Raw genomic sequence first — 24942 nt, 5'->3', positions numbered from 1 at the left:
CGCGAGGACGGCGAGTGTGGCCGGCAACATCCCGAACACTTCGCTGGGTGGACTGTAACATTCCCCGTCTTGTCTTTGACTCTGCATTAAAGCTTGTATTTGTACATCTTGTACATCGGTGAAGATCCCAGGCATAAATAGCCATCGACAGGAAAGAAACACTTGTTCGTCTCACGCAGATCCTGTTGTGTGATAATTAATTTATAACATGACAGAGCACATCTCGTCAGCATTACCCTGCTAGCTCCGATTGTGCGGTCAGATTGTCTTAACTCTGATTTTTTAGGGTGAGAGCAGAATCAGAAGCCGTTTTCAGTCATGCCTGGCCTTTATTAGTCAGCTGCCATGACGAAAAAATACAGTAAATGAGACAGACGTCAGGAGTAAAGTCTGTGGAGGAGCTTGTGTAACTGGGTGGGAAGCTGTGAACTGCTGTTTAAAAAGGTTACTATTACATGTCCAGTGCTAACCTCCATAACTATTTGCTCATGAAACTAAAAAGGGAAATTAGAATTATTCAAGTTTTTGTTTGAACAAAAATGTAAATGCCAAAAAACGGTAACCTTTTTTTTTTTTTTTTTGTAGGTCAGTACAGTTAACACTAATAGAGAACATAGCAAAGAATGTTTTGACAAAGAATCGTATCTAAACATTTCAAAGGAGGTTTTAGTTGCTGAAAGATTTCCAGCATACTTTTATTTGCAAGATCTAAACTACATTGGAGCTTATGTGACTCGCTGCAGCTCTCCGCTCATGATACATAAACTATTTACTAGGGAGTTCAAGATTGCTAAGATGGAAAATATGACCGCGATTGCATAGAAACTGTCTTAGCAAATGTCATTGACCTTTATTCTTTTTGTTTCTGGCACAAGATTGTTGTTCACAAATGTCCAAAATCATGTAAATACAGATCCCGCTCTTTTTTTTTTTTTTTTTGTTTTTTTTTTTTGATTAAAAATAAAGAGTCATTATTCAAACCAACGAAAATGTGCTCTTTTGCTTTTTATTACATGCTTTTAGATGATTGTCATTTGTATGGTTGTCATTTCTGCCTGGTTTTCCCGTTTTGTCACATTTAGATATTTCAGATCATCAAAACAATTATCAGATAAAGGTAACCTAACTATGAACACAATTTTAAAAGGTTGTCATTTATGACAGAAAAAGTAACCCATATCACCTTGGTGTTTGGTAAAAGAAAAAGAAAAAGCCCAATAAACTAAATAACTTAGTTGTGCAACAACTGCCATCAAGTATTGGACAGAACTGAAAGTGAGTGTTTTACATCGCTGTTGAGAAAGTTTAAGATTCTTCTGCGTAACCTGGGTGCGCTTCAGCTGAAGGTCGCAAACTTTACTGCTAGTAAGGCTCTGAATTCGTGGCTCCATCAGGTTGTGATGATTCATGACAAGCAGACTTAAATCCCCACCATCCTGTTTGGCTGTAGTTATGATCATATTTTGTAAGGATGTAGGGAGAGGCACAGACTCCAAAGAGTTTCACTTCAGTCCTCAGATTAATTTCCCAAAAGTTATCAAGAGGTTTGTTGTTCCCCCCTCCACCCCCCTGCAACTGGTGTGATTTGCTGACTTTCCTTTGATAAAAAAAGGCTCAACTCTTTTTGTATTTGAGTACACCTTAAAGGCTTTCTGTCAACAGTTTCTAGAAACAGGAATTCTAACCACAAATTTCAAATAACCAACATCTTAAAATGTTTGCCATGCCTTCCTTGTTTTCAATCTCTTCATTCAGAACAGTTATTTCTATTTTGAAATTTCCTAAAGAGAGAGGAAAAGTGAAACATCTTAACAAAAGAAGGGCGTCTCGGGGAGATACATGTTTTCCATTTCTTCAAGATGTTTTCGCAGTTTGATTGCTGAAGTAGCATTGAGGAAGTGATGCTTTCCATCACAAATAAATCATAGACTATATAATACCATTCACTTTTATTTATAATTTCATATTTAAGCCATTTCTTTTTAATTGCTTTTCTTTCTGTTCCAAATACAGTTGCTATTGTTGTAAAAATCTACTGCCAGATAGTAATTATTTTTGGACAAGCTCCAAACAAATGTTACTGATTGGCTCCCTGTGAACAACACAACCGTCCAGCAGCTGGACAGATCCCATTTGGTGGCTTCGCTGAATCAGGGTAATATAATACTTAATGAAACATTTCCACCATATTACTCTCCACAAGTTTGAACACAATATTCTCCACTAATGTCCATTGTTTCTTCCAGGTCTCTCCTGAAAGGCGGGTGTTGGATTCCCTGTCCCATTTTTTTGTTTCATGTAAGTGGTTTTCACTACTTTCAATCTCAGGAAGCCTTCGATGGAGTCTCGAGGTCACCTACTTCTGTCTTGTGAGCACTAATTAATACTTTTAATAGATTGTTCTCAAATGCCTTTTGACTTTGTGACGCCTGGTTATAGAAGTCAAGCCGTCCGCTACAATTACTATCCACGTTCATAAAATCCAGATCAGTATCTTTACTTCCTCTGTCACAGCGTAACCTTTTCCAGATTGGTATCACTTTGTCGCTTCGTTCCTCGTTCATTCTTGAATTTTTCTTGGATCCTAGCATAACTAACGCGTAGCTTAATGAGATCCCGTGTCACACTTTTAGTTTCTAGTTAAGCGATCTCTCGGTAGTTCATGTCAGACAGTAATCGGATCTGGGTGAGGCGACTGAAACTGATCCAGAAAAAGGTTGAACACAGTTTATTCGTGATGCATGAAAGGTTTCACAAAGGGAAATGTTATTGTGGATCATTTTTGTTTTCTTAATAAGAACTTAAGTATTTAAAAACTGATTTTTGTATTTATTCTGGTTGTTTCCCCCCCTCCCCCTAATACTAACATTTATTTAATGACCTTAAACTTTTAAGCATCGCCAAAAAAGGAAAAAGGCATCTTTTTTCACAGAACTGCATGTACAATATATTAACAAACCACATACAACAACCAATGATAACTGCATGAATAATTTTATTTGTTAGCTGCTCGTCTGTTCTCTGTATCCACACGTGACTGGACGGTGGGGCTAAACACAGACGGAGCAGATCTTAAGAGAAGAACAGAAGAGACAGGGCAGGAGTGTTGGCTAATCAGAACCAGGTTGTGGTTCGGTCTGCAGACTCTCCACCTGCTGCAGCAGCTCCTGGATGGGTTCTGTCAGTTTATGTTTTGGTATCTGCAGGCTGGCCTGCAGGGCCGTGCTGCCAAAATCCTGAGCCTGGCACGGAAACAAACACAAGCCCAGCAGCTGTCAGAGTCTCTCAGGAGAGCAAAGCTGACTTACATAATGATGTCACTGAAACTGGACGGCACATCCAGCCTCATTTAACCCACTTTATATACCCTAATGACAACCTGATATGCCTGGTTCTTTTATACCTGTAATCAAGTTGATGTTACTGATTATAAGATTAGATATGAATTATGAAATACACAAGGATCCCCGCAATATCTGTAGCATGAACTGCAGGAGAAAGTGGGTCACACAACAGGAGAACGTTCATGAGCACAAAAGACATTTTCAGAAATATTAGAGTAAGGTTATTGCTTTTCGAGAGTCACTGTCATGACCTTAATCCGACAGGAATGTAGTAGAACATTCCAGAGTTCAGTTGGTGGTGGGCGGAGGCCTGGCGGTGCCACCTAAAATGTTTATTTTTTTACTCAAAAACAGCCAATGTTGCATCGGAAGTATATTTTGTTTGTTTAAAATGTTGAAGGTGATATTAATAAGGCAGAGTAAATGGTGGCTTGCAAAAATATTCATAGCCCTTAGTGGTGTCCAAAAGGTGCAATATTGTAGTAAAACAAAGTTGGATTTGTGTAGAAAAGAACAAATTGTTGTAGAACATTCCTTTGCAGAAGTAAAGCAAAGATAGTCTGCCACAATCAAAATTAAGAAATATATTTAAAAAATGAATACTTCATCCCTTTTGTTAAATGTTTTGAGAAAGAAAAACGTAATTTTACTTTTATTTTTTTCATATTTTTTGGTGCTGTTGCACTGTGGGGATGCATGTCTTCAGCATAGATAGGGGACTACAACAGATTTGAGATTGATCAACATCACGGTTATGTGCTGCTTTGTTATAGTCTATAATGTGCAATCCTAAGAAAACCCAATTAGGTTTGCAGGAGTAAATTGACAAATGAATGTATAGGTAATGAAAATTTGGATAAAACGTATTCTGTCAGCAGAATCGTGTATAAAAGCATGGTATAAATTCAGAATGACATTTTCTTTTTTTTGAGGAAGATATAATCTCCATAGTTAACAAAGAGAAAAAGTACAATTTTAATAAAAAAAATGAGAGCCTGGTCTCATTTCTCTAACAACTGGCTGCTGGTTGGGGCGGTTCTTCTTGAGTAAAGCATGCAATTCTGCATGTTCTGTAAGATTTCCTCTAACATTTAACCTCACTCTGTGGTCAAGACCTGCTTAATTATAAATACTATGAATAGGTACGTCGCAGCTAGGCTTTTTTTTTTTTTTTAGGTCGACACTCAAAAATCATCAAATCATCTGTAATTTTTTTTTAGGTGAGACAGTGCGCAAAGTCTGCAGGCCAAATCCGGGGTCAGACTGTCGCGACACTACCACTCCCAACGGTGTGCGACTTGTGTTTACGGCGTCATCAATTAGCGGTAATCCAATCTTCAGACAATGCTGGGAAGATCTGAGAAACTGTGTCACAGAGTCGTACCTAACTCCATCAGGTGATTTTACCTTGTGAAGGTCTCCGTTGATGAACCACAACATGGCGAGGTTGTGGGCAATGAGTGCAATGAGAGCGGCGTCTCTTCTGGACTGTTTTTGTTCGAACTCCAAAATGACTCTCAGCATTTCCTCCATTTCGACCCGCTGGGCCTTTTCTAGTTCAGAGTCATGGAATGGCAGACGTTTTATTATGTGCTTAATACTTTAGTAACAAGTAGTCTGTTATAAGAGTCCTGAATACCCTTAGTGTTCTGGTAACGGTGTGTGTGTGTGTGTGTGTGTGTGTGTTAACTGTTTGTAGTTTTTCTAAGCATTTTTTTTCTTACCTGCTTTTGTCAATAAACATTCCATGAAGCCTGGGAATTTGCTTAACAGGCTTTATGTTATAAGTAGGGCAGCAGCTGTGACAGAGTCAAGCAGTACGGATGCTGCTCAGCCAGAGTTGTGTCTGCAGTGGTCTCTAGTCAGCTCTAAGCACGCTAGTGTAAATCTGGGGTTTAGCGTTTGGATTGCACAGCAAGACAGATCAGCTAAATATAGCGCTGTTGACCTTATTTTTTTATTTTTTTCAGTTCGTCTTAGTCTCATTCATTAGTTCACTCGTATGTTAATGGAGCTCCTGGCTGGAGTTTGGAGCGTGACGCGGATGAACAGACGGTGACATTTTCTGTGTTTCACTGCAGAGCGCTGTCGCTAAGTAAGCGAACGGGATGTTTTGTCATTAAGTGCTAGATGTTTGTTTTCCATAGCTGAGGAAACCATACGCACCATAAAAGGAAACAGATGAGTCGGCATGTTGCTGGTGGGTCTCTAGCAGACTGTTTAGATGGTTGTGCCACCTTTCTGCCACCTACAAAAACAAACAAAACATTTCTAGATTAAACATGAACCATGTAAAGAAAAAGTAAATGAAATCAAGAAATAGTTTTTGAACTGATGCATGCAGCATGGCTTTGTTTACTGTGGCTTATGTGGATAAACTTAGGAATGACGTGTGTGGTGGCTTTTGAGGCACTGTAGAGTACAGTAGTTGTCACTGGGTTTTGCTTGGGTTTTGCTTTACAATCTTTGTAAGGCTGCTTGTACGCCTATTTTTTCTTCTACTCAATTTTCCTTTCAAACGGTTAGGCACAACATTCAGTGAACAGTCAGCTTACTTTTTGTGGTTTAGCCTCCTTTTGGAGGGTGTCAGTGACTGTCTTAAAAAACTTACAAGCCGTCAGCCTTTGTGTTGGCTAGAACTTAAGGTTTCTGTCATGAAAAAAAATCATTTTTATTGGTTTTATATATTATTCAAATATTATCAGACATTAGATTTTTGGTTTTCATTGACTATTAGTCATGATTGTAAAAAATAACAAATAAACACTTGATACTGTACTGAAATACACTTACATACAAGTTCCACTTTCTAACTGAACAATGGAAATCAATTTACTTTTCCAAAATGTTCCAATGTATCCAGGTGTACTTGCAATTCCCTGCCTCTGAAACTTCCTAGACCACTTATATGATCTAAACTGACATTATTTATTTGAGTTTTCCAAGCCCTGTGTTTGTTTTGTTGAATTTTTGTTTTTCTAATTAATTAAGAAACAACGAAAGAAATGCCAGAGTGTGAAGGCTTTATACTTTGCCTTTATAGCCAGATTATAAAGGAAAAAGAAAACAAACAAACAAAATAAGTACATGGGCAAACCTCAGAGTACAGGGAGTGAACAATGGCCGTCCTGCCCTGTCTGGCAAACACATCAGCGATTAGAAAGTATCCCTTTGTGGTGGCAGAGCTGTCTAAACCATACTCCTCACAGGCAAAGTAAATCTGAAAATAAAAACATATGCACCCATATTAGTTCTTGGAAAACAGTGTTTAGTGATATTGTAAGCCTTGTTATTTTGATTACTTTTATTCTTTTGCTACTATTTATGTTTCTTCTTAGCTACCAGGGGGTCAATGCAGACTTTAAGCAGCGACACCATTTGCAGTTATTCTATGAACTTAAACTAAGTTCTACAAGGAAAAGTAAGGCTGCTAATCATAGATTGGTCCAAATTACTTAAGAGGAACAAACAAATGTACAAGGACCTGATGTCTATTGAAATTACTTAGAAGCAGATTAAACGTGGTTATGCATAAGGGCTAACTAATCATTTCATCTGTAACAGTAAAAAAAAGATAAATAAATAAAACCCAAACATCATTTGAAAAGTGATGCAGGGCGATTTCCAGGTTTCCAACTGATGTGTGGTAGTGGCCCAGGCTCCTATGTAGCTGCTGTTGGACTGAAGCGCCCAATTCTGGATTCTTCAGCACAGCCCACTCAGCCTGGGACAGGAGCTCTGCCACAACAGCTAAGTTGCCCAGGCCTGGAAATCAACAAGCAAGGACACAAATGGACACATCTATGCATATAAAATGATCAGAAAGAGAAAAGAAACTGTGTAATTTGAGCCAAAGAAGCATTTTTGTGCTCATCTCTTACCCATGTTGGCCTCCGCCAACAGTATGTAGGCCGGGACGAGCTGGATGGTATTGGGACCGTATAGATCAATGGAGGTTTGCAGGCAGCAGTGGGCAGCAGGAAGTGCCTCTTCGTGTTTACCCTCCGACAGCTTGCTCTGAGCCACCAACTTGCAAATCTTGATCAGATGAGTCTGAGCAAGAAGCCAAACCCATAGTTACCTTCGCTCCATGGCAACTCTTCAGACTCTCAAGAACTGATTGCATAGCAGTTCACAGAAACAAACCAATGTTATTATCTCACACCACATCCCATTTCTCTGAAGTATCATTTTGCAGGAATGAAGTGAACTAGACTCAGCTGGTTCTGAAGATACTCAGTATCCACACCGTTAAACATGACAGCAGCAGTGAGACTTGCCGAAGGAAATGATCTTTTATACTACCACTGCTGTTTCTTTTTTCTTTTTTTTTTTTTTTGAGATAACGCGGTGTAGTTTGGATTATACAAATTTGGAACGGTGGGTCATTTCCTTTTGATAGACATAACAAAAGGAGAGAAATGATTGTTGTTGCTTTGCTGTAATACCCAAAACAAAGCCAGAAATTCAGTTTGAATATGTTTTCATGCTATGTTCTGTGTTTTCTGTGTAGTTATATTTGAGGTTTTCTGTGTTTAGTCCTGTTCTAGTCCTGTCTTCCCTGTTGATCGCTTTCCAGGTGTGTCTAGTTACCTGATTCTCTCTCACCTCACTAATACCACAAACTATGACATTTCATATACATTCCCCAGTTGGTTTACCTTTCTTAACTGGTTTCTCTTGCGGACGGCCGGATCGTAGATATCTTTCATGGAACGTATGGAAACAAGCATCTGACAGATTCTTTCATGGACTCCCACCCAATCAGCCTGCTGGTGATCTGCATTACTGAGGAAATTTAAATGCATATTTGTTATCCAAGGGACATTTTTCTCTCTGTCCCAACACCTTAAGTTCCAAGAAGTTGAACTGACTTTGTAACCTCCAAGAAATCCTCCCCTGTTGTGCTAATGAATCATGATTCACTGCGAGTTACATTGTAGGCCGGTACAACATTGTGAAATACCAGGGAGATAAAATGTTGTTAAAAGCTGCAGTCTTTTGAATTCTGGAAACATTCTAAGATGCCATCTGAGTTTGTGGAGGGAACATTAAAGTGAAAGCTATAATAACTGGCCTGTAATTTGGTTCCACTGGTTCCCTTCATCTGCACACTCTTGTGGAAACTGACTGAACTTTCCGTGCATATTTCTTACTGCAGAGAATGTTTGCTCCCTCTATATTGCATTTGTCTTTTTAAGCAGGCAGAAATCTGGCCATGCCACATCACCACTAAGACGACACAAACAGAAGTCTGAAAGTCTGCACAGCTGGAGGGGAGAAAAATGTAACGTCCTGTTTGGCCATTTCGATCAAATACAGTGTTATGGCACTAAAGTTAGGTATGCAACTAAAGTGATTTGCAAAACGACGTGGACCCTTTGAAAATGTTCACTTTCGTTATCACACGACCGCCATCGTCAATGGATTTGATTTATACATTAGACACCAACACAAAGTGGTGTATTATTGTGAAGTCACAGGAAAAGTTTAGCTTGATTGGACAGAATATCTGCAAACAGGAAGCTTTGAATAGCATTTTCTCAATGGGATTTAGATAAGGACTTTGACTTAGCCAGTTTAATATAAGCCATTTCACAGTAGCTCAAGTTTTTGTCTTGCTAAAGATATGGCAGGTTTATTTATATCACCTTTTGAACACAACGCAATAAAACCAAAGCAAAACATTAAAATAATGTCGTTAACCTTTAAAAATGTTTTGCTTAAAAAAAAAAGAAGAAATATTAAAATGCTTATTTAAAGTTCAAAATCCTGCTTCTGTGACTCATTAGTGATTGGGCAAACAGTTCATTGGTGGGGTTCTTTGGTCAAAACCCTTAGTGACCAATAATGTTTTAGCCTGGGGTTAATTAGGATTGGGCTGAATTTAGCTCCATCATCATTCTATCAGCTTCCTTGTCGAGAATAGTATCCTGCAACATAAGCTGCCTCCATGATATTTGACCTTTGGGACTGCATGTTAAGGCTGAATCCACACGTGAATGAATTGTGAGGCTAATTCATTCACAATATTCTCCTTACTTTGTAATTTAGGTAGATGGCCATGTCTTGGTAGGTATGCAGTTCTTACAGTCTGCATAGTTCTCCACAACTTTATCTATGAAATGTCTGCTGTGTTCCTTTGTCTTCATGATGCAGCTTGTTCACTGATGTTCTCAACCAAATCTCTAAGGCCTTCCCAGAACAGCTGCATTTACACACAGATGAATTCTTGTTCACAAATTCAGTTACTTCAGAAGGTAACTGGTTTTTCTTTACCTCCTTTTTCAGATTTTTCTGACGACCACATCTCATTCTCCTTCAGTTAGCAATCATGCATTACTTTCTCTTAAAGAGACAAATAAAAATACATACAGACGGAAATGTGGTAATATACAAGGGGAATGAATAGTTTTACAAATTAATATTGACCATTAAACAGGAAAACAGGAAAATGTTAATAGTCTGACAAACATCTTTATATTGTAATCTAATGCATTAGCACCAGTCCTATCAGTACTTTTCTGTTTTGAATTCCTTGTTATGGTCATTTGAATTTAACCAAAAATGTTTCTTTATTCTCTCTCTTGCTTTTTCAGTATAAAGGCTTAACGGAAAGTATGCACAGTAAGTGACTGTAAGCTCCATGAGACTGGCTTTAGTGGCTCATCCCTTCCCATAAATCCCCACAGGGAGGGCCACCACATGCTACCCGTTCACTGTTTTGCCACTGAGGGTTTTAGCCAATACCATCTTGTGCTCTGTAACTGAGCAGAAAGTCGAAATGAGGGTTTACAGAGATATAAAAAAACAACAACTTCTCAAAGCACACTGTTTTCTGGCATTAAAATGAGGGTGAACGAAAATATTATTGCACTAATGTAGCTTCCAGCTGTTTCTCTCCTTCATAGCAGCAGCCACATCAACACACGTGATATTTTTCTGTAGCAATGCATAGCGTACACTGCCACCTAGCGTTAACATGGTGTATCTCCCCCCCCCCTCCACTGCCAAATTAATGAAACATACTGCAGCATTTATAAACTGCTCCCATAAACCACGGGCTATATATGCAGTGTTAGAACACGTATAATGTTAAGACAAGACATCCAACAAAGTGAGCTTACCAGTAGAAAGTAACCTGACACTTAGCGCACTGTAAGTACGCTTCCCTTTGACAAAGTTCACAATACTTTTCCTTTCCTTTGGGGAAGGCAAGTGGCATTATTTCGGTGGCAACCGCCGAAGTTCCAGGTTCATCGGGCTCCATTTTTACCAGAAAACTTCTTCACTGCAGGCTTATTTCAGTGTTTGCGCAGGTTTATTTCAGCACAGTGCGCCTTAGTTTGCGGTTGCTATGGAAACAACTTTAGCCGTCTCGAAAAGCTAGCATTCCTTTTTTTTTTAAAAGAGATATACGAAATCTTAAAATTATGGTAAGGTACCTTTTTTACAGCATGAACTGTGAAAAGGTATAGGCCTCACTGAACATGAGTTATCTATTTTATTTTTTGTTTTGTTTTATTTTATAGTATTTGTTGTAACACTTCAGTGTTTTAAACCGTTGAATATATTTTAATATCAGGCAATAATAAACCAAATGCATGTATACCTAAATTTAATAATTGTCTGGTCTTCTGAATCAACATTTCTTTGGTTCAGTTTTACTAGCTATAACCAGGCATTATTACATTGTTCTTGTAGTCCAAAGAATTCATATAGAGCCTGTCTAATAACATGAAAAAGGTTATAAGATTTCAAAAGCAACAAATCACGTCTCTGTACCCAAAGAAAAGGCTACAGAGGGTTGCAAAGTCTTTTTTTTCCCCTCTATAATATTCACTATATTTTTTCACAAGTAATAAAAACATGGAATGGGGGATAACCCTTCACGGAGTGGCTGGCCTATTAAAATTTTCCAAGAGAGCATCATTCTTACCTATTTCTCGACAAAAGACACTGACTAACATTTAAAGTCAAGAGTTAACAGTAAGAATGGGCAAAAATAGCTGTCATAGCAGAAAACACCACTGTCCAAAACCAACACAAAGACCCATCTCACATTTCCCAAAGCAAACTTGACAAGACTTTTTATAAACTATGTGGACTGACTAGGCAAATTGTAATATATTGGAAGTTGTATGTCCCGTTCCACCTCTTTTAAAATTAACACAGTATCTTAGAACGAGAGGATTATTTTATAGTATGTCAGTGGTAGTTTTATAGTCTGGTGCTGTTTTACTTTATCAAGACGTAAATGGCGAGCTGTAATTGATGGAATCATAAATTCTGCTCTCTACCTAAAGGACAATGTTCAGCCATCATTTCATGACCTTAAGGCTTAAGCCAACTCAGTCTTTCGTAAAACAGGATGACAATGATTAATGCAACCTGTAAATCCATCTCTGAATAGCTTAAAAAGATGAATATGAATGTATTATCTGGTTTTAAATCCGATTGAGTTACTGTAACATAACCCTAAAATCCTAAAAATGGTTTCACCTTTCCACTATACTGTTACACTCTTTGTTTAAACCAAACCCACCTGGAATGTGTGTTGCCAGAAAGCTCCACCTTATTCTTGTTTTAGTAAAGTACGCAGTTCCACTTAGAGTCCCCAGAGAAAAGGCTTTTCTGGCACAACACCCAAACAACCGCTTGGCTAGATAGATAGCATCTAATGGTTGTTATGGAGACTTGGTGACCCTAAGATGCCACTGTTTCCTGCAGTCCGCTAACAGTAAACTCTGGATTTTTTGTATCATTCTGCTGATCGTGGGTGGTGACAAAGGTTATTATGGACTTCAGTCAGTCATTTTGCGATATTTATTAGAAGGTGCTATGAAATACATACAAGGTTTGAGGAAAAAATGTTACACAAAAACATATAATGTTCTATTAAATCAAATGAGACTTACTAATCTAGAACTCACTGATTAGAATAGATGGCTCTGTCATATATATATATATATATATATATATATATATATATATATATATATATATATATATATATATATATATAAACAGATAAAACTATCTAAGGGTATGTTACACATTTTGCTTTTTCAAAAGTAGCATTCTCTAAATTCAGTCACTTTTATGAACCTTAAAGCTGCTGACTTAGATTTTCTTTGTCTGATCATTCTTTCTTACGCAGGTGGATATACATAATCCCACTACACAACAACAAAGGGACACACACCCACGCCAAGATAAAGCAGTAGCCAAAGTTCCCTGAAGTCAGATTTTTTGAGTCCAGCAGGATTTCCGTATTGTGAAGAGTGTAGATTAGTGCAGCAGAAAAGACTGTCAGACCTTGAAACAAACAAACAGACAGACAAAACAATTTTTAGGAACAAAAGCTTATACTAGGAGGTTCCTTAAAACACAAAAAACACCTGAGGTGCATAAATTAACACCTAGCAGAAGTCCACAAATTCTGTGCCGATCTGTTCTACCATTACTAAACTCATGTCTTCAATAGTAGTTGTACAAAATTCCATATTTATAATGTTTTACAAATTGGTTTGTTAAACTTTATCTGGAATAAGATGCAATTTCACATGTCTCCCAGATCATCTAAGGTTTACCTGCAAAGACTTGACACAGTCCTGTGAAGTAGAAGAGTCCGCCCTTCGACATAGTGAACAGCTGGCCTAAGAACACCAAGAAGGAGACTGAGGAAAAGACGACTGAGATGACCATGAGGACCTGTACAGCCTGAAGCCATTCTAAAGAGGAAGAAAAAATATATATTTTAAACGCTAATGACTCTGGTTTTTACCTCTTAAATGTTTTGAATCAGATAAAATCCTTTTTTTAAAGGCCTACCTGTTTCTTTGATGGTTGCACACAGCTGAGTTCCCGTGGAGTTGTCCAACTTACAGTTGTACCAAAGGTCTGATGTTTCTGTGGAATCCCACACCCACCAGGACTTTTAAATTAAATAAAACACAATGCATATGGTTAGATATGTCCTTAAAAAATAATGTTCTCATAAACATGAGTATCACCTTTTCCATGGTTGCAATGAATAGCATTGCTAGTGTGACGAGATGCAGCGTGGTAACAAAAATGAGCAAGCAGGCCATCTTTAAAACCCTGTCTGAAGGAGAAGGAAACCATATTTTTATTATTTTGGATAAGGAACCCCAGTCAAACTCACAATAAGACTGTAAAGAGTTGTAAATACATATGTATATTTACATATATTTGCCCTCTTACAGGCCTTTCCAATTTTTATTTTTACTTTTTGTTTTAAACAAATGATCAAATTAATTTCAGTGTCAGGATAAGGTACCGTGCATAACACTAAATGCTGGTTTCAAATTATAATGGAGGAAATAAAAGGAAGCTAGCCTCGTGACAAAAATAATTAGCTCATAAGCTCATAACCTGGGCATAACAACTCCCATTCACTGGTCCATCCTTTTCTATAGAATGATCTCAATCCAGCCACAGTGGTGGATTTTGGTGCATGAATGACCTGTTTAAGGTCATGCAACAGAATCTCATTCAGATTTAAATCCAGACTTTGACTATTTCGCAATAACCACCTTCGTTTGTGTAAGCCATTCAAAGGCACTCAAAAGGCATTTGAAAACTGTCTTTTCTATTTATTCTGGTTATCTTTGTCTTCTATTAAAATGTTTTGATATTCTAAGTGTGACAAAAGAGCAAAGACAGAACTAATGTTTGACTGGGTAAACTCATCTTCACAGCACTGTATACAGTAGGAATTAAAACAGAAGAAAAAAAACACGTTTTTCCTAGCAAATTTAACTCTGACATTTTATACATGCTATTACAGCCAATATTTAGGCTGTAATAGCTGCAGTGGTGGTTGTTTTAACTTCTGATACAACAAAGAGACAAACAGTCAGACAAAAGGAAACAGAACAGAACACAAAGTAAAACAAGAACCTGATGAAATTGTCTGTGAAGATCTTTATCTGTAGGAGCGGCCTGTTTGTGTGGGCGGTGGAGACAAAATTACTGTAAAATGATGTTGTTATGTCAGATCCCATCAATCATATGAAAATGACAGCTGAGACTGTTGTTTTTTAGTCAGGAATTGGTGATGGATTTGCTTGTGGAATTAAAAAATAATAATAATAAGAAGGACAGTACATAAAACGCTTGAGTAGGTTGCTAATAGAAGGGGCAAAAAGTATATCATTTTTAAATAATAAGCTAAGAGTCAATAACAAATGCTTCAGTTTTGTCTTTAAGCTTAATCATGTTAGAAAGCAGCGCTTAGATATATTAAGTGGCAAAATCTGAAAAGTTAGGAAACTATCTTCCTACCCTGGATATTGCTCGTTCTCCTCAATCAGATCTCAACAACTCGGGAGCAGCTCCTGTACTTAGCGACCTTGTGCCCGCTTTGGTGGTCAACACTCTCTTCCAGCTCTGCCACACCCCTTTTATTTATTTACTTTTTGCAGGCTCTCCACTCCAAATTTTCCAAGGAGAACGCCCATTTCCTCTGTGGAGAACAGAGCTCCCTTCTGCTCTGCCCCGGCATCGGTCAGTGCATCATCATCCAAAAAGCTCTCAAATGAGACCCACCCATCAGCAGTGGAGGCATGCGAAACCACATGAAACTATCGTCTCTCTGTAAACAGTCTTCTAGAAGTACACTCCTACATAGTGAGTGTTTCACATTTCTTATTCCATTCATCACATGTAACATATGGCTGTGACATTGCTCACATTTTTGCACTTCTCACAGTAATTAAGCCTTCCAAATTACTGGTAATTTCCGGAACAGGATAAAGAAGCTAAAAGCAATATAGATGTGCTTAGAAGTTCCTTGTTGTGGTTTGTCAAATATTTCTGAACTTTTTGGTCATTTATACATTTCTTGTCTTGTAAAGTCGTGTGCCTTCAGCATAAAAAGGTAAACAATCACTTCTAAAAAGGAGGTCAAAGATGTAGTTGATCTGTGGTGCTTTAGGTTCAGAACATACACCTAGCACAATGAAGTCAGGTCAGTCATAAGACCAAAAACATTAAAAACAACACATTAAAAAGCTATTTACTCATCCTTATGAACACAGATATTTACATTCATTGTGTGAAAAACAAAAACTTTTTTTTTTACCTCACTATTCGACAATCCATAGGACCAGAGTTCGCCTTATTTGGGCAAGTTAAGTAAACTATTTCCATTTTACAGAATAATGAGAGACATAATCTTTCAGATAATTGCTTAAACTTTCAATCAGAAGTTTACATAGATTTTAAACCTTGGTCGGTGTCAAAGTCTAAGTAGCTTGGTGTCATTGTACATTAAAAGACCAATTTATTTCCAAACTTTGATGTTTGAGGTGCAAGTTCAATTGTTCCAAATAAAGTTATTTAGTTTAGTTTAGTTCTTTAGACTTTAAAATACCAGAATGTCCACAATTTTATATCTTTGTCTATCTGATAACGTCATTTTAAAATATTGAATCAGATACTTTGATTCTCTCTAGATATCTTTAAAGCAGTGAGGTACCAAACTCCCCAGTTTCATATGCGCATTCACCGAACAGAAAAGCGGTCCGTGAGAGAAAGAGGGAAAGACGTGCGCCAAATGTCAACAGGCCGGGGAATCGAACCTGTGACAGCCGCATCAACAACTCCATATAAGGGTCGCGAGATTTACCCTTCCACCATCGCCGCGCCCTTCAGAACTGTTTTGTCGCCATCTAGTGTTTACATTCATGAACTACGGAGATAGCAAGGTGAATTATTACTAAAAACATTAAATAAAATCTGAATTTGACAGCGCTCATATCAAGACACAACTTAGGTTAAATAGCATTGTCAAGGTGTGTCTGATTTTAGTGTATTACCTATGTCTAGTGGTTGGTGAACTCTCCCCTCCATCTTGGTACGGTCCGTTGCCTAGGTGCTAGTAGAAGCTAGTGTACTCCGCCATGCCTGTCCAAGGCGCTGGGCTTTCTCATCACTGCTAGCCCGAGGTGAGTTAAACATAAACTGTGGTGTGCTGTATGACTTCCTGAAGCACAGAACCAGTCAGTTTCGTGGATAAAATTCCCAGTAATAACATTTAAACTTTAATCAGTAGCCAACAATCAGACTCTGGAATAAGCTGCCGGACCGTTAGCGCCAGCGCGATCTTTGTATGCAGCCTAATAACTTTGGCAACTTTACTACCACGGCGTTCTCGAGTAAAAATCCGCTCATTCGTGCAGTGTCACATGAACCGATTCTTAGTTATGATTCAATACGCGGCGAGTCTTTCCAAAAAGCTCAGAAGACACTGTCCTTCTACTGAAAACATAGTTTGCTCCTCCTTCGGTGTCAGACATTTTGAGAAGAAAGCCATAACAAACGAAGGATCTTTCAGAACTGAGGTAATTCAGGTTTCTCTTAGAAACTATTGATCACTTTACAAAAAAAGATACACAATATTTTCCTGCTAGAAATTCCATTTAAACTTGCACTTGTAAGCTGCTTGAGCTGTAATCGTTGCTATTTATATCAAAAGCTTAATGATTAAAGAAGCAGATCATACATAGATGAACAGGCTGAAGTTTTGCATAGCTTCAGGTGATACAGTGTAGTCAGCTGTCACGGTGCAGCTGAAGTAGGCAGTGCCTGAGGTTGTTACTACAGGTCTTCTTGTCACGATTTAGCCAAATTGTTCTGAGAAATGTTATCTTTTACAGAGCTGCTAGTACGCATGGATTACAGCGACAATGGGACTGATGGAGCTTGAGGTTCTGCTCTTCATTGCCACAAAATGGGACACCATGTAGGAACAGCTGCAGCTTAAAATAAGTATTTTCTCAGCCGAGGAAATGGCTTCACCAAAGTCAACGTTGATGGATCATGGAGAGGTAACTTTGCTTCTGACAGATACATTCTCCATAAAGTGTTGCTTTTCTATAGAAACTCTTTCTCTCTACAGAGTAACATCACATTAAAAGCTTTTCTAAACTGCATTTTCTTCCCCATTGTCTAGCGCATCTATATAAGAAAGAAAAATAAAAAATTGTAGTCATACAACTTGCACCAGTGCCTAACATTTGTCAGGATTAGAAGGGCGTTCTCAATTTGCAGCCTTTCAGCCATTTGTTCCAGATGAACATAGACCAGCTGGTGGCACGTGAGACTCGATACTTTGCCTGTGACAATGTGGTGCGTGTTGTAGGAGCCGTAACAACTCCTTTAGCATTCCAAAATTCTGCACGGCTTCTGCTCAAGTTACCAAATTCTGGAACAGGTGTTTGAGTCGCCGTCGTCATAGTCTGAGCATGCAAAAAGATCGGCCTAACTGAGCCAGTTTCTTCATGCAAATTGTAGTTTTGCAAGTCGTAATACATGCTTTTGATCTCTTGTGTAGTTAATAAATCAGTCATTTGCCTCCCCTTTCTCTTTAGTTCTTGACGGAGCTGGACCAGATTACCAAGCGGCTTCAGGACGATGGCGTGCCTCCAGAGGCCGGAGCGGCGGAGCGGCAGCAGCATCTGTGGCGGCAGCTGCTCGACGCCGAGGCAAAGCTTCAGTCGGTCTCAAAGGAGCTGCAGACCTTACGTACGCAGCAGGCCAATGAAATGAAGGAGGTGAGGCAGTCCAGAGTTGCCTTTGTTTACCAGCTGTAGAAAACGTCACGTTACCTGGTTTTACTTGAATCAGTTTAAGAATTGTATGTTGTTTGACTCTCAGGTGGAGAGCTACGTAGCTCACATTCGGGCGCTGCTGGAAGAGTGCGAGTGTCTGACTGCAGAGTACGAGAGAGACAACGAAGACTTGAGACACAAACTTCACCAAGTCAAACATCAACAAGGTGCTCTCAGTAAAGCTGTTACTAGCTATTGGTTTTTACATTCATACGGCATCCTCATTATTTATTGGCACCTCTGGTAAAAGATGTGTAGAAACCTTTAGAACATTTTAATCAGTCACTTCCGTCCTCACACTGAACAATGCGATATTTCCAGAAAAAAAAAAAAAAAAAAAAGATGTTTCTGTCCCGCCAGGATAAACATAAAGGTGCACATTTGCTAAACTTTAACTGAAACTGGATGCTTTAGTTGGATGACTAACACTGCATGTCAACAAAGGATGATTATGTGGATAAGAATCTCATGCTCACTGCTAAGTACACTCACAGGACCTGTGATGCTATCCAGATCACTTAAAGATCACTTACTAGCTCTTTGGAATATTTGGACATTTTAAACAATCATCTGGCGACCGCATCCTAGTTCCCCTAAACAACTTCAAAAAACATCTATAGCTTTATTTCTTTCCCCTCAGTGGAACATTTTCTCGTGTTTATGCCAACTGTAGAGCGTTATTTCGGTGGAGTGTCGTTTCTCGGCACGACGCGACGGAGTCATTGTTTCCTTTTAGAGATCCAGAGCAAGGAGATGGCGGAGATGTTGTCACAGGAAGACCTGGGGGAGATCGGCTTGAGCAGCCCCAGTGAGCAGGTGGCTTATCTGCTGGTGGAGAGGGCCACTCTGCTGGAAAGGCTGGAGGCTGCCGAGGGGAAGCTGGAAAGTCATACCCTCGCCGTTACCGACAGCGACCATCAGGTGAGAGTCCAACAGAGAAGTCGTATTTGAAGTGGTCCCACCAACAAGGAATAGATCGGAGAGCTGATCCAGGGAGTTTTGTCTGTTGCAACGAAACATAATCTCAATTCTAAAATATAAATATATATCAGTGTAACATGTAACTACCTCATTCACATGCAGCTTGCATCTGTGTGCATCGTTTTAACAGGAGCACATCCAAATAATGGGAGAGAGTCTCAGGCAGCAGAGGGAGGACTTGAGCAAGACCGTAGATCACATGACGAAGGTGAGGTCATCTTAAGCTCTTCCTTAAGGTCTGGAAGGGAAGAGTAGTGCATTTATTTATTTATTGTTTTTCAGCGAATGCACAGAACGGTTCGATCACCATGTGGACATTGGCTTTTTGTTTTGTCGGCAGTGTTCGTCCCAGAGTCCGTGGAAGAAGCTGTTTGGCCTGCGCAGGTCTGCTCAGAGCAAACACAGTATGAGCCCTGTAGGTTTCTACGCCACAGCTCGTACTAATCCTTCTGACTAACGCTGGTGCTGGCTGCGACGAAGGCCGACAGGCGGGCCGACGCTGGGGCGTTTAGCAGAGATTTGTTTTTCAAATGTTTCGCACGAGCGTTTGGACGCGTTTTGATATTGTCCGCATGAACGCTGCGGAGCACGCCACCTGATGATGCGGTTTGGTTGTCCAAAGATTAGGAACCGACTTCGCCGTCCACGCGACACCTGACTCGTTGCGGGACTGCCCTGCGCTGCATGTCAGAGCGCTTTGCAAAAGTATTCATGAATTATAAACGTCGTCTAACATTACAACTAGGACTCTGTAATTTTTGGAAGCCGATGTTTTGGTATTATTGTTATGTTTGCTATGACTGAGCATCATTTTCCTTACTACTGTCTTTCTTTTGCATTATCTTCATCATCGTGTCCCCGGCCCTTTTTCTGAGCTTCAGGTTCTCCATCCCTCAATAGTTAAGGTCGAAAGCAAAATTTTACTTCATTGCAATTAAATTAGAATAGCCTAGCAAATACTGCAACCAATTAGTAATTTGTAATTGCAACATTGCACATATTGATTTTTACAGTGATTATTACTATTTCGTATATTGTGCAACTCTAATTACAAATACAAAGTTTGAATAGATTTTATTGGGATTTTATGCAGCAAATTGGCATAAAGTAGGACTTACGATATAAATAAAACCTCATATTCCTTCTACTTCACAAGTGTGTTTTACTTTGTTCTGATCTGTCACATAATATTCAAATAAATATGTAGTAGTTTGTGATTTTTATGTGACAAAATATGTAAAAGTTTAACAGCATGAATGCTTTTGCAAGGCGCTGGGTGTCCCTGCACCAGCTTTGCATTTTTGCCTTTCTTTCTAGTTCTCAAATGAAAAAAACAAAACAAAACAAAACAAAAAAAAAACATTAACAGTATTTTAATTTGATCACAAACCCACTGATAGCAAGGAAACCTTTTTGGTCCTCTGAGCAGGAGGATGCTGAATCGACTGCCTCCCCTTGCTCTCCGCAGGTCTGCAGCGATAACGGATCTCAGCCTGAAAGTGCATGATTCTCGCAGCTGCATGCTATGTCTCCGGTCTAACTACCCAGTCCACCTTCTTGCTGTTCTCCTTCCGCGCTGACCGTCCCTAAGCTTGGTCGTTTTGCGACAGGCCCAGAGCGAGGAGATCTCCAGGGAGCGAACTGAGCGGCAGCGGCTGGAGCGGGACCTGGAGGAGGCGTCCAGGAGGCTGGCCATGGCCCACCAAGACATCCGCAGACTCAACAACGAGCTAGACGCGGCTAAGAACAACAACCAAGATCCATGTGGTACGTCGAAGACACATACACTCAGTAATCACGAATGTATTTTTAGTACTCGGAATCATTATCACACTGAACCGGAAGCTGCACAACTTTCTGCTTCTCACCTTTCAAGGTGCATTTGTGTGTATTTTTATTTTTTCATTTAAATTTGTATTTCTTATATACATTTTTGGCAGCGTACGAAGATAATGTCGGAAAAGCATTCTTAGTAAGCTTCTGAGTAATGTGGATGTTCTTCAAATTGTAGGATCTGAGCTTGAGGGGACGGTCCAGGAAGTTGAGTACCTGAGGAAGGAAGTGGACAAAATGAAACACAACGGTGAGACGACGTGGCGGGAATGAACTTTATTTGACCGCTTTGAAACTTTAGCAGACAGAAGTGCTGAAATTTTTATCCACAAGAAAAATTCCACTCCAAAAATCATGGGTGGTAACCCGTAATATAAAACAGTATTAAAGCTTTATTAATCTGTGCTGCAGTGAGACCATGACATGTTTTCATGTTATTTTGTTGTACAGTGAGCTCAACACCCCCCGCCCAGTGGCCTTTTAAAGAACTGCAGCTTGGCTTTTAAAATGGGGAAAACAAAACCTCCAGTGAAAAAGGTCAAAAATCTTTTTTTGCAGATATGATGAAGCTGCAGCGAGCCAAAGAGCAAAATGACAGACTGGATGCAGAGAACAGAGCTCTCAGGGAAAGACTACATGTCATAGAGTCCGAGAAGAAAAATCTTATGGATCAGGTAAATATGTAGTGTTTTTTTTTTCTATAAATGAAAATGCAAAGAGTCTTCCTGTAGTTAAGTTATTTTTTTGTTTGGTTTTTGTTTTGTCCAGATGACAAAACCTAATACAGAAAAAGAAGACTTGGAGAACAAAGGTACCGAATCTGAAAACTGCCTCTCCGCTGTGTCGACCCAAGAGAAGGATCCGATTCATAAACGGTAACGACGTGAACTCATCGAAAACGACGCTTTGCAAAGCAGCAACATTTCCTTCTTCGAGGCTCAAACAGGCCCGCGTCACCACTGTTCCCCCGCTAGGTGTCAGGAAGCGGTGGAAGACGGACTTGTGCAGGTGAGAGAGCTGCAGCGGCAGCTCCAGAGGCTACGCAAGGAGCAGGAGGAGCTGGAGGAGAGGAATGAGGAGCTGGAGGCCCTGCTGGGGGAGGCCCAGAACGCCAGCAAGGAGGAGAGGCATCGCCACGAGGGAGAGGTGGAGGGGCTGCACAGGAGGGTACGGGGAAAAGAGCTGTGACGGCATTTAATATTTAACAGGACGAAATAAACGATTGGTTGGATTAATTGAGAAGGATTGATTATTGAAGTAGTCGTCAGCTAAGTTAGCAATCGATTAATCGTTAACTGACGTGTACAGACTAAAAAAAAAAAAGGCCATTTGCTGAAAAAGCTGCATATTCAGAGCCTTGTACAGTTTTAGTCATAAACTGTACAAAAAAGTAAATATACATATATATTTTTTGCATCTAAGATGAAAACATTTTGTAAATGTGTTTTCTTCAACGTTCCTGAAGTGGTTTTGGCATCACCAAATGAACTAAAGAAATTCTATAGTGTTATTGCATTTTAAGCAGTAAAATGTTCATTTTCTTATTTAAAAACTAACTGAATTATTTGTTGATTTTCATCTTTTAGTGTGTTTCTATCGTTGCATAAACCATGCTCGAGTGGTCAAATGAAAAATCTGCACAACGTGCCATTTCTTTTTTTATTTTGTTTGACTGATTGACAAGTAAAGATCATTAGTTGGAGCCCTAGAAAGAAACGATGCATTTAAAGTAGTTGGTGATGTTAAAGTAGATGGAAGCTCGAAGGGGAAATAAATGTGTCCACTAAAACCCTCTGACCTCTGAATTTCACCATGTAGGTTAGAAACCTGGAGGCGGAGCTGAGAAAGCATGACGCTCAGGAGAAAGCACCGAGAAACGGCGACGAGGCGAAGGCCACCGAGTCCTACCTGCACGTCGTAAGAATTCACTTTTGTTATTATGCGGGCGACACAGCAGACTGTCTCGAAGCCGGTGACAAAAAAACTGTTGTTGTAATATTTACGGAAACTAAATGTCGACCAATCGGACATGCACGTTGGTCTCCCCTGTGCATGAAGCACCTGAGGGACAGCTCCCAGGAGAGGATGTCCCTGCTGGAGGCCCGACTGACTGAGGAGAAGGAGTGGAGGAAACAGCTGGAGTTGGATCTCACTGCTGCTCAGGCTGCCCTCAAGAAAGATAAAGAGGTAAAGATCTCACACATGCCGTCTGCGAGACCAAACAGCCAATCAACAGCTGCATGACTTTCTGAAAATCAGCTCATAAGTTTAAAAAAGAAAGAAAAAAAAATGTACGTTGCATTTGGTTTTAGGTGCACTATGCTGTTTAAGGTTACTAGTAATAGGAACTTCTGTTTTACCTACAGATATGAACAAATCTTTTCCCAACTGCCTTTTTGCAAATCGGCTCAGTATTTATTCCTCCGTTTTTTGTTTTTTTTTCCTTTTTTCCACCCCTCCGACGCTACAGGCTTTGCAGATAGGCGAGCGAGAGCTGAAGAAACTGAGACTCGAGGTCAGCGGTCTTCAGACCGAATGCCAGCAGGGGAAAACGCTCATCAAAAGCCTGACCCAGGTCAAGGGAGAGAAGGCCGTTCTAGAAGAAAAGGTGCGTCCGCTTCCCGGGTTTGAGATGGGAATAAACAGGACTCCAGTTTTGCTTAAAAGCCTTAATATATTCCTTTGACATTTCCAAGTTCTGTTAAATTACTCTTTTATTTAATAGACCAACATAAAGTAGTGCATCATCGTGAAGTAGAGAAAAAATATTCTACATTACTTTGACAATTTTATTTTATTTTTTTACCATTAAGATCTGTGTAAAATTGTAATGTTCATTTCTATTAATTTCCCCCCCGAGTCACTACATACATATTTTGCAAGTCATTTGGGGCTTTCCACACCAGGAAACTAAAACCTTTGGCCCGTTCTTTGCTGCATTCAAGTTCAAACGCACAAAGTGTGCAGCGTGATTATTTTACGCCATATTTTACGTGAGTGAGAGTTTCTCATCTTGATGTTTCTGGCCCTTTCAAGGTGGCCCAGATGGAGCGCGCCCACAGCAGACTCCAGAGTCAGCTGGAGCGCCACAAGGACAGTAACCAGACTCAGACAACAACGATGGAAAACAGACTGCAGGCTGATCAGACGCAGAAGCAGGTCGACAGCCTTCACGTCGAGTTCAGCAGCCTGCAGTCTTCACATGACAGTCTGAGGTAGGAAGCTCAAGAACACGAACGTCATCAGCTCGTAACCATACGGTGCGACTGGAACATTTGAATTGAAAATAGCTGTGTCTGGGCAGGAGCTGCAGCCCTGCTGCAAAATAGTAATCTTTTTTTTTTTTTTTTTTTATAGCCAGCGGAGAGATAAGACGGTGATATTGGCGCTTACTTGGTTTGCATACATATGCATATTTTTCAGGGAGGAGATGACCTCTGAGCGCCAGAAGACGGCCGAGCTGCAGGCGGAGCTGAGCGGCGCGGTTCACCTGAAGCTCGAGGCCGAAGGGAAAAGAGAGAGAGTGGAGCTGGAGGTCCAGCGGCTCCATAAGCAGCTGCAGTGGCATCAAGAGCAGCTGACCTCTGCAAAGGAGGCGCTTCGTCGCAGCCAGAAGGCTGAAATGGACACAGCTAACGCAGGGTCTGGGCCCGAGTCCGTAGAGAAAGTAAAGGTTGGGGGTTTGGATCAGGTAATTCAGTTGGCAGCTGTAAATCATCTCACATCGTCCAAACGTGGAGAAGATCGGCTTCACTGCTCAGTGAATCGAGTCGAGAAGAAAGCGCGTTTCCTCTTCATGTTTTTCATTGAAATCAAATATTTGCATACGCCCTTTACTCCTGAAAACAACTGAGAAAAGCCCAGATAATGAATCGACTTCCTACTATTAGGATTATGTTAGTTAATTTTCAACCTTTGAGTTAAATTGTGCACCTATTCATGTAGGCCAGTCTCGGATACAAATGGGGTTTTTCAAATTTGTTACTAAAAGGTCAACAAACCTGACTCGGTTACACCGGCTCTGTCAGGAGGAATGGGCCAATATTCCAGCAAGCTACAGTGAGAAGCTTGTAGAGGGGAAACCTCAAATGTCTTGACTCAAATCTAACAGTTCTACCAAATCCTTAGGATATGTTTGCAGACTT

General features: G+C 39.9%; 3 protein-coding genes across 9 annotated transcripts; 1 reads left to right on the top strand and 2 right to left on the bottom strand.

Moving 5' to 3' along the window:
• Positions 1–2975: 2975 nt before the first annotated feature.
• zmynd12 (zinc finger, MYND-type containing 12) lies at positions 2976–10668 on the bottom strand. Of its 3 annotated transcripts, none has more exons than XM_015048821.1 (8): positions 10472–10668; positions 8006–8132; positions 7226–7397; positions 6940–7109; positions 6442–6564; positions 5511–5592; positions 4752–4897; positions 2976–3242 (listed from the first exon to the last, which is right to left on the bottom strand). In XM_015048821.1, the coding sequence occupies exons 1-8, from the start codon at positions 10612–10614 to the stop codon at positions 3111–3113; spliced, it is 1095 nt and encodes a 364-aa protein (XP_014904307.1). In that variant the 5' UTR covers positions 10615–10668; the 3' UTR covers positions 2976–3110. The 3 variants fall into 3 exon arrangements, with proteins under 3 accessions (XP_014904307.1, XP_014904308.1, XP_014904306.1); XM_015048822.1 differs by having other exon boundaries at positions 3105–3242; positions 4752–4892; XM_015048820.1 differs by lacking the exon at positions 2976–3242 and having other exon boundaries at positions 4512–4897.
• Positions 10669–12354: 1686 nt separating this feature from the next.
• emp3b (epithelial membrane protein 3b (MAM blood group)) lies at positions 12355–16304 on the bottom strand. Of its 2 annotated transcripts, none has more exons than XM_015048829.1 (5): positions 16190–16304; positions 13361–13452; positions 13179–13281; positions 12938–13078; positions 12355–12662 (listed from the first exon to the last, which is right to left on the bottom strand). In XM_015048829.1, exons 1-5 carry the CDS (start codon positions 16221–16223, stop codon positions 12487–12489), a joined length of 546 nt encoding a protein of 181 aa, XP_014904315.1. In that variant the 5' UTR covers positions 16224–16304; the 3' UTR covers positions 12355–12486. The 2 variants fall into 2 exon arrangements, with proteins under 2 accessions (XP_014904315.1, XP_014904316.1); XM_015048830.1 differs by lacking the exon at positions 16190–16304 and adding an exon at positions 14655–14767.
• LOC106957458 (trichohyalin-like) lies at positions 16229–24934 on the top strand. Of its 4 annotated transcripts, none has more exons than XM_015048827.1 (17): positions 16229–16318; positions 17030–17200; positions 17744–17926; positions 18030–18150; positions 18720–18904; positions 19095–19172; positions 19305–19379; positions 20575–20731; positions 20976–21047; positions 21356–21471; positions 21566–21672; positions 21772–21964; positions 22616–22714; positions 22856–22984; positions 23268–23405; positions 23834–24012; positions 24221–24934. In XM_015048827.1, exons 2-17 carry the CDS (start codon positions 17162–17164, stop codon positions 24648–24650), a joined length of 2301 nt encoding a protein of 766 aa, XP_014904313.1. In that variant the 5' UTR covers positions 16229–16318; positions 17030–17161; the 3' UTR covers positions 24651–24934. The 4 variants fall into 4 exon arrangements, with proteins under 4 accessions (XP_014904313.1, XP_014904314.1, XP_014904311.1 ...); XM_015048825.1 differs by having other exon boundaries at positions 16235–16318; positions 19247–19348; XM_015048826.1 differs by lacking the exon at positions 16229–16318 and adding an exon at positions 16581–16714 and having other exon boundaries at positions 19247–19348.
• Positions 24935–24942: the final 8 nt, after the last annotated feature.

This window comes from Poecilia latipinna, unplaced genomic scaffold, assembly GCF_001443285.1.
Source record: "Poecilia latipinna isolate Pla-1442-1.1 unplaced genomic scaffold, P_latipinna-1.0 Scaffold904, whole genome shotgun sequence".
In the NCBI taxonomy this organism is placed as follows: Eukaryota; Metazoa; Chordata; class Actinopteri; order Cyprinodontiformes; family Poeciliidae; genus Poecilia; species Poecilia latipinna.
The sequence above is the reverse complement of the archived record's forward strand: the minus strand, read 5'-3'. Positions and strand labels throughout refer to the sequence as shown.

What these genes read in the sequence shown, in the direction of transcription:
- emp3b (XM_015048829.1), bottom strand. Translation starts at nt 16,223, where the DNA reads ATGGAGGGGAGAGTTCACCAACCACTAGACATAG. An exon ending in TCATTGCAACCATGGAAAAG is followed by an intron (nt 13,282 to 13,360) that starts GTGATACTCATG and finishes TTAATTTAAAAG; the next exon opens with TCCTGGTGGGTGTGGGATTC. An exon ending in ACTGTGTCAAGTCTTTGCAG is followed by an intron (nt 12,663 to 12,937) that starts GTAAACCTTAGA and finishes GTTTGTTTCAAG; the next exon opens with GTCTGACAGTCTTTTCTGCT.
- zmynd12 (XM_015048820.1), bottom strand. Translation starts at nt 10,614, where the DNA reads ATGGAGCCCGATGAACCTGGAACTTCGGCGGTTGCCACCGAAATAATG. An exon ending in AGAGAAACCAGTTAAGAAAG is followed by an intron (nt 7,398 to 8,005) that starts GTAAACCAACTG and finishes CTTCTTGCTCAG; the next exon opens with ACTCATCTGATCAAGATTTG. An exon ending in GTTGGCGGAGGCCAACATGG is followed by an intron (nt 7,110 to 7,225) that starts GTAAGAGATGAG and finishes GTTGATTTCCAG; the next exon opens with GCCTGGGCAACTTAGCTGTT.
- LOC106957458 (XM_015048825.1), top strand. Translation starts at nt 17,162, where the DNA reads ATGGCTTCACCAAAGTCAACGTTGATGGATCATGGAGAG. An exon ending in CCGTAGATCACATGACGAAG is followed by an intron (nt 19,173 to 19,246) that starts GTGAGGTCATCT and finishes ATTGTTTTTCAG; the next exon opens with CGAATGCACAGAACGGTTCG. An exon ending in GGACAAAATGAAACACAACG is followed by an intron (nt 21,048 to 21,355) that starts GTGAGACGACGT and finishes CTTTTTTTGCAG; the next exon opens with ATATGATGAAGCTGCAGCGA.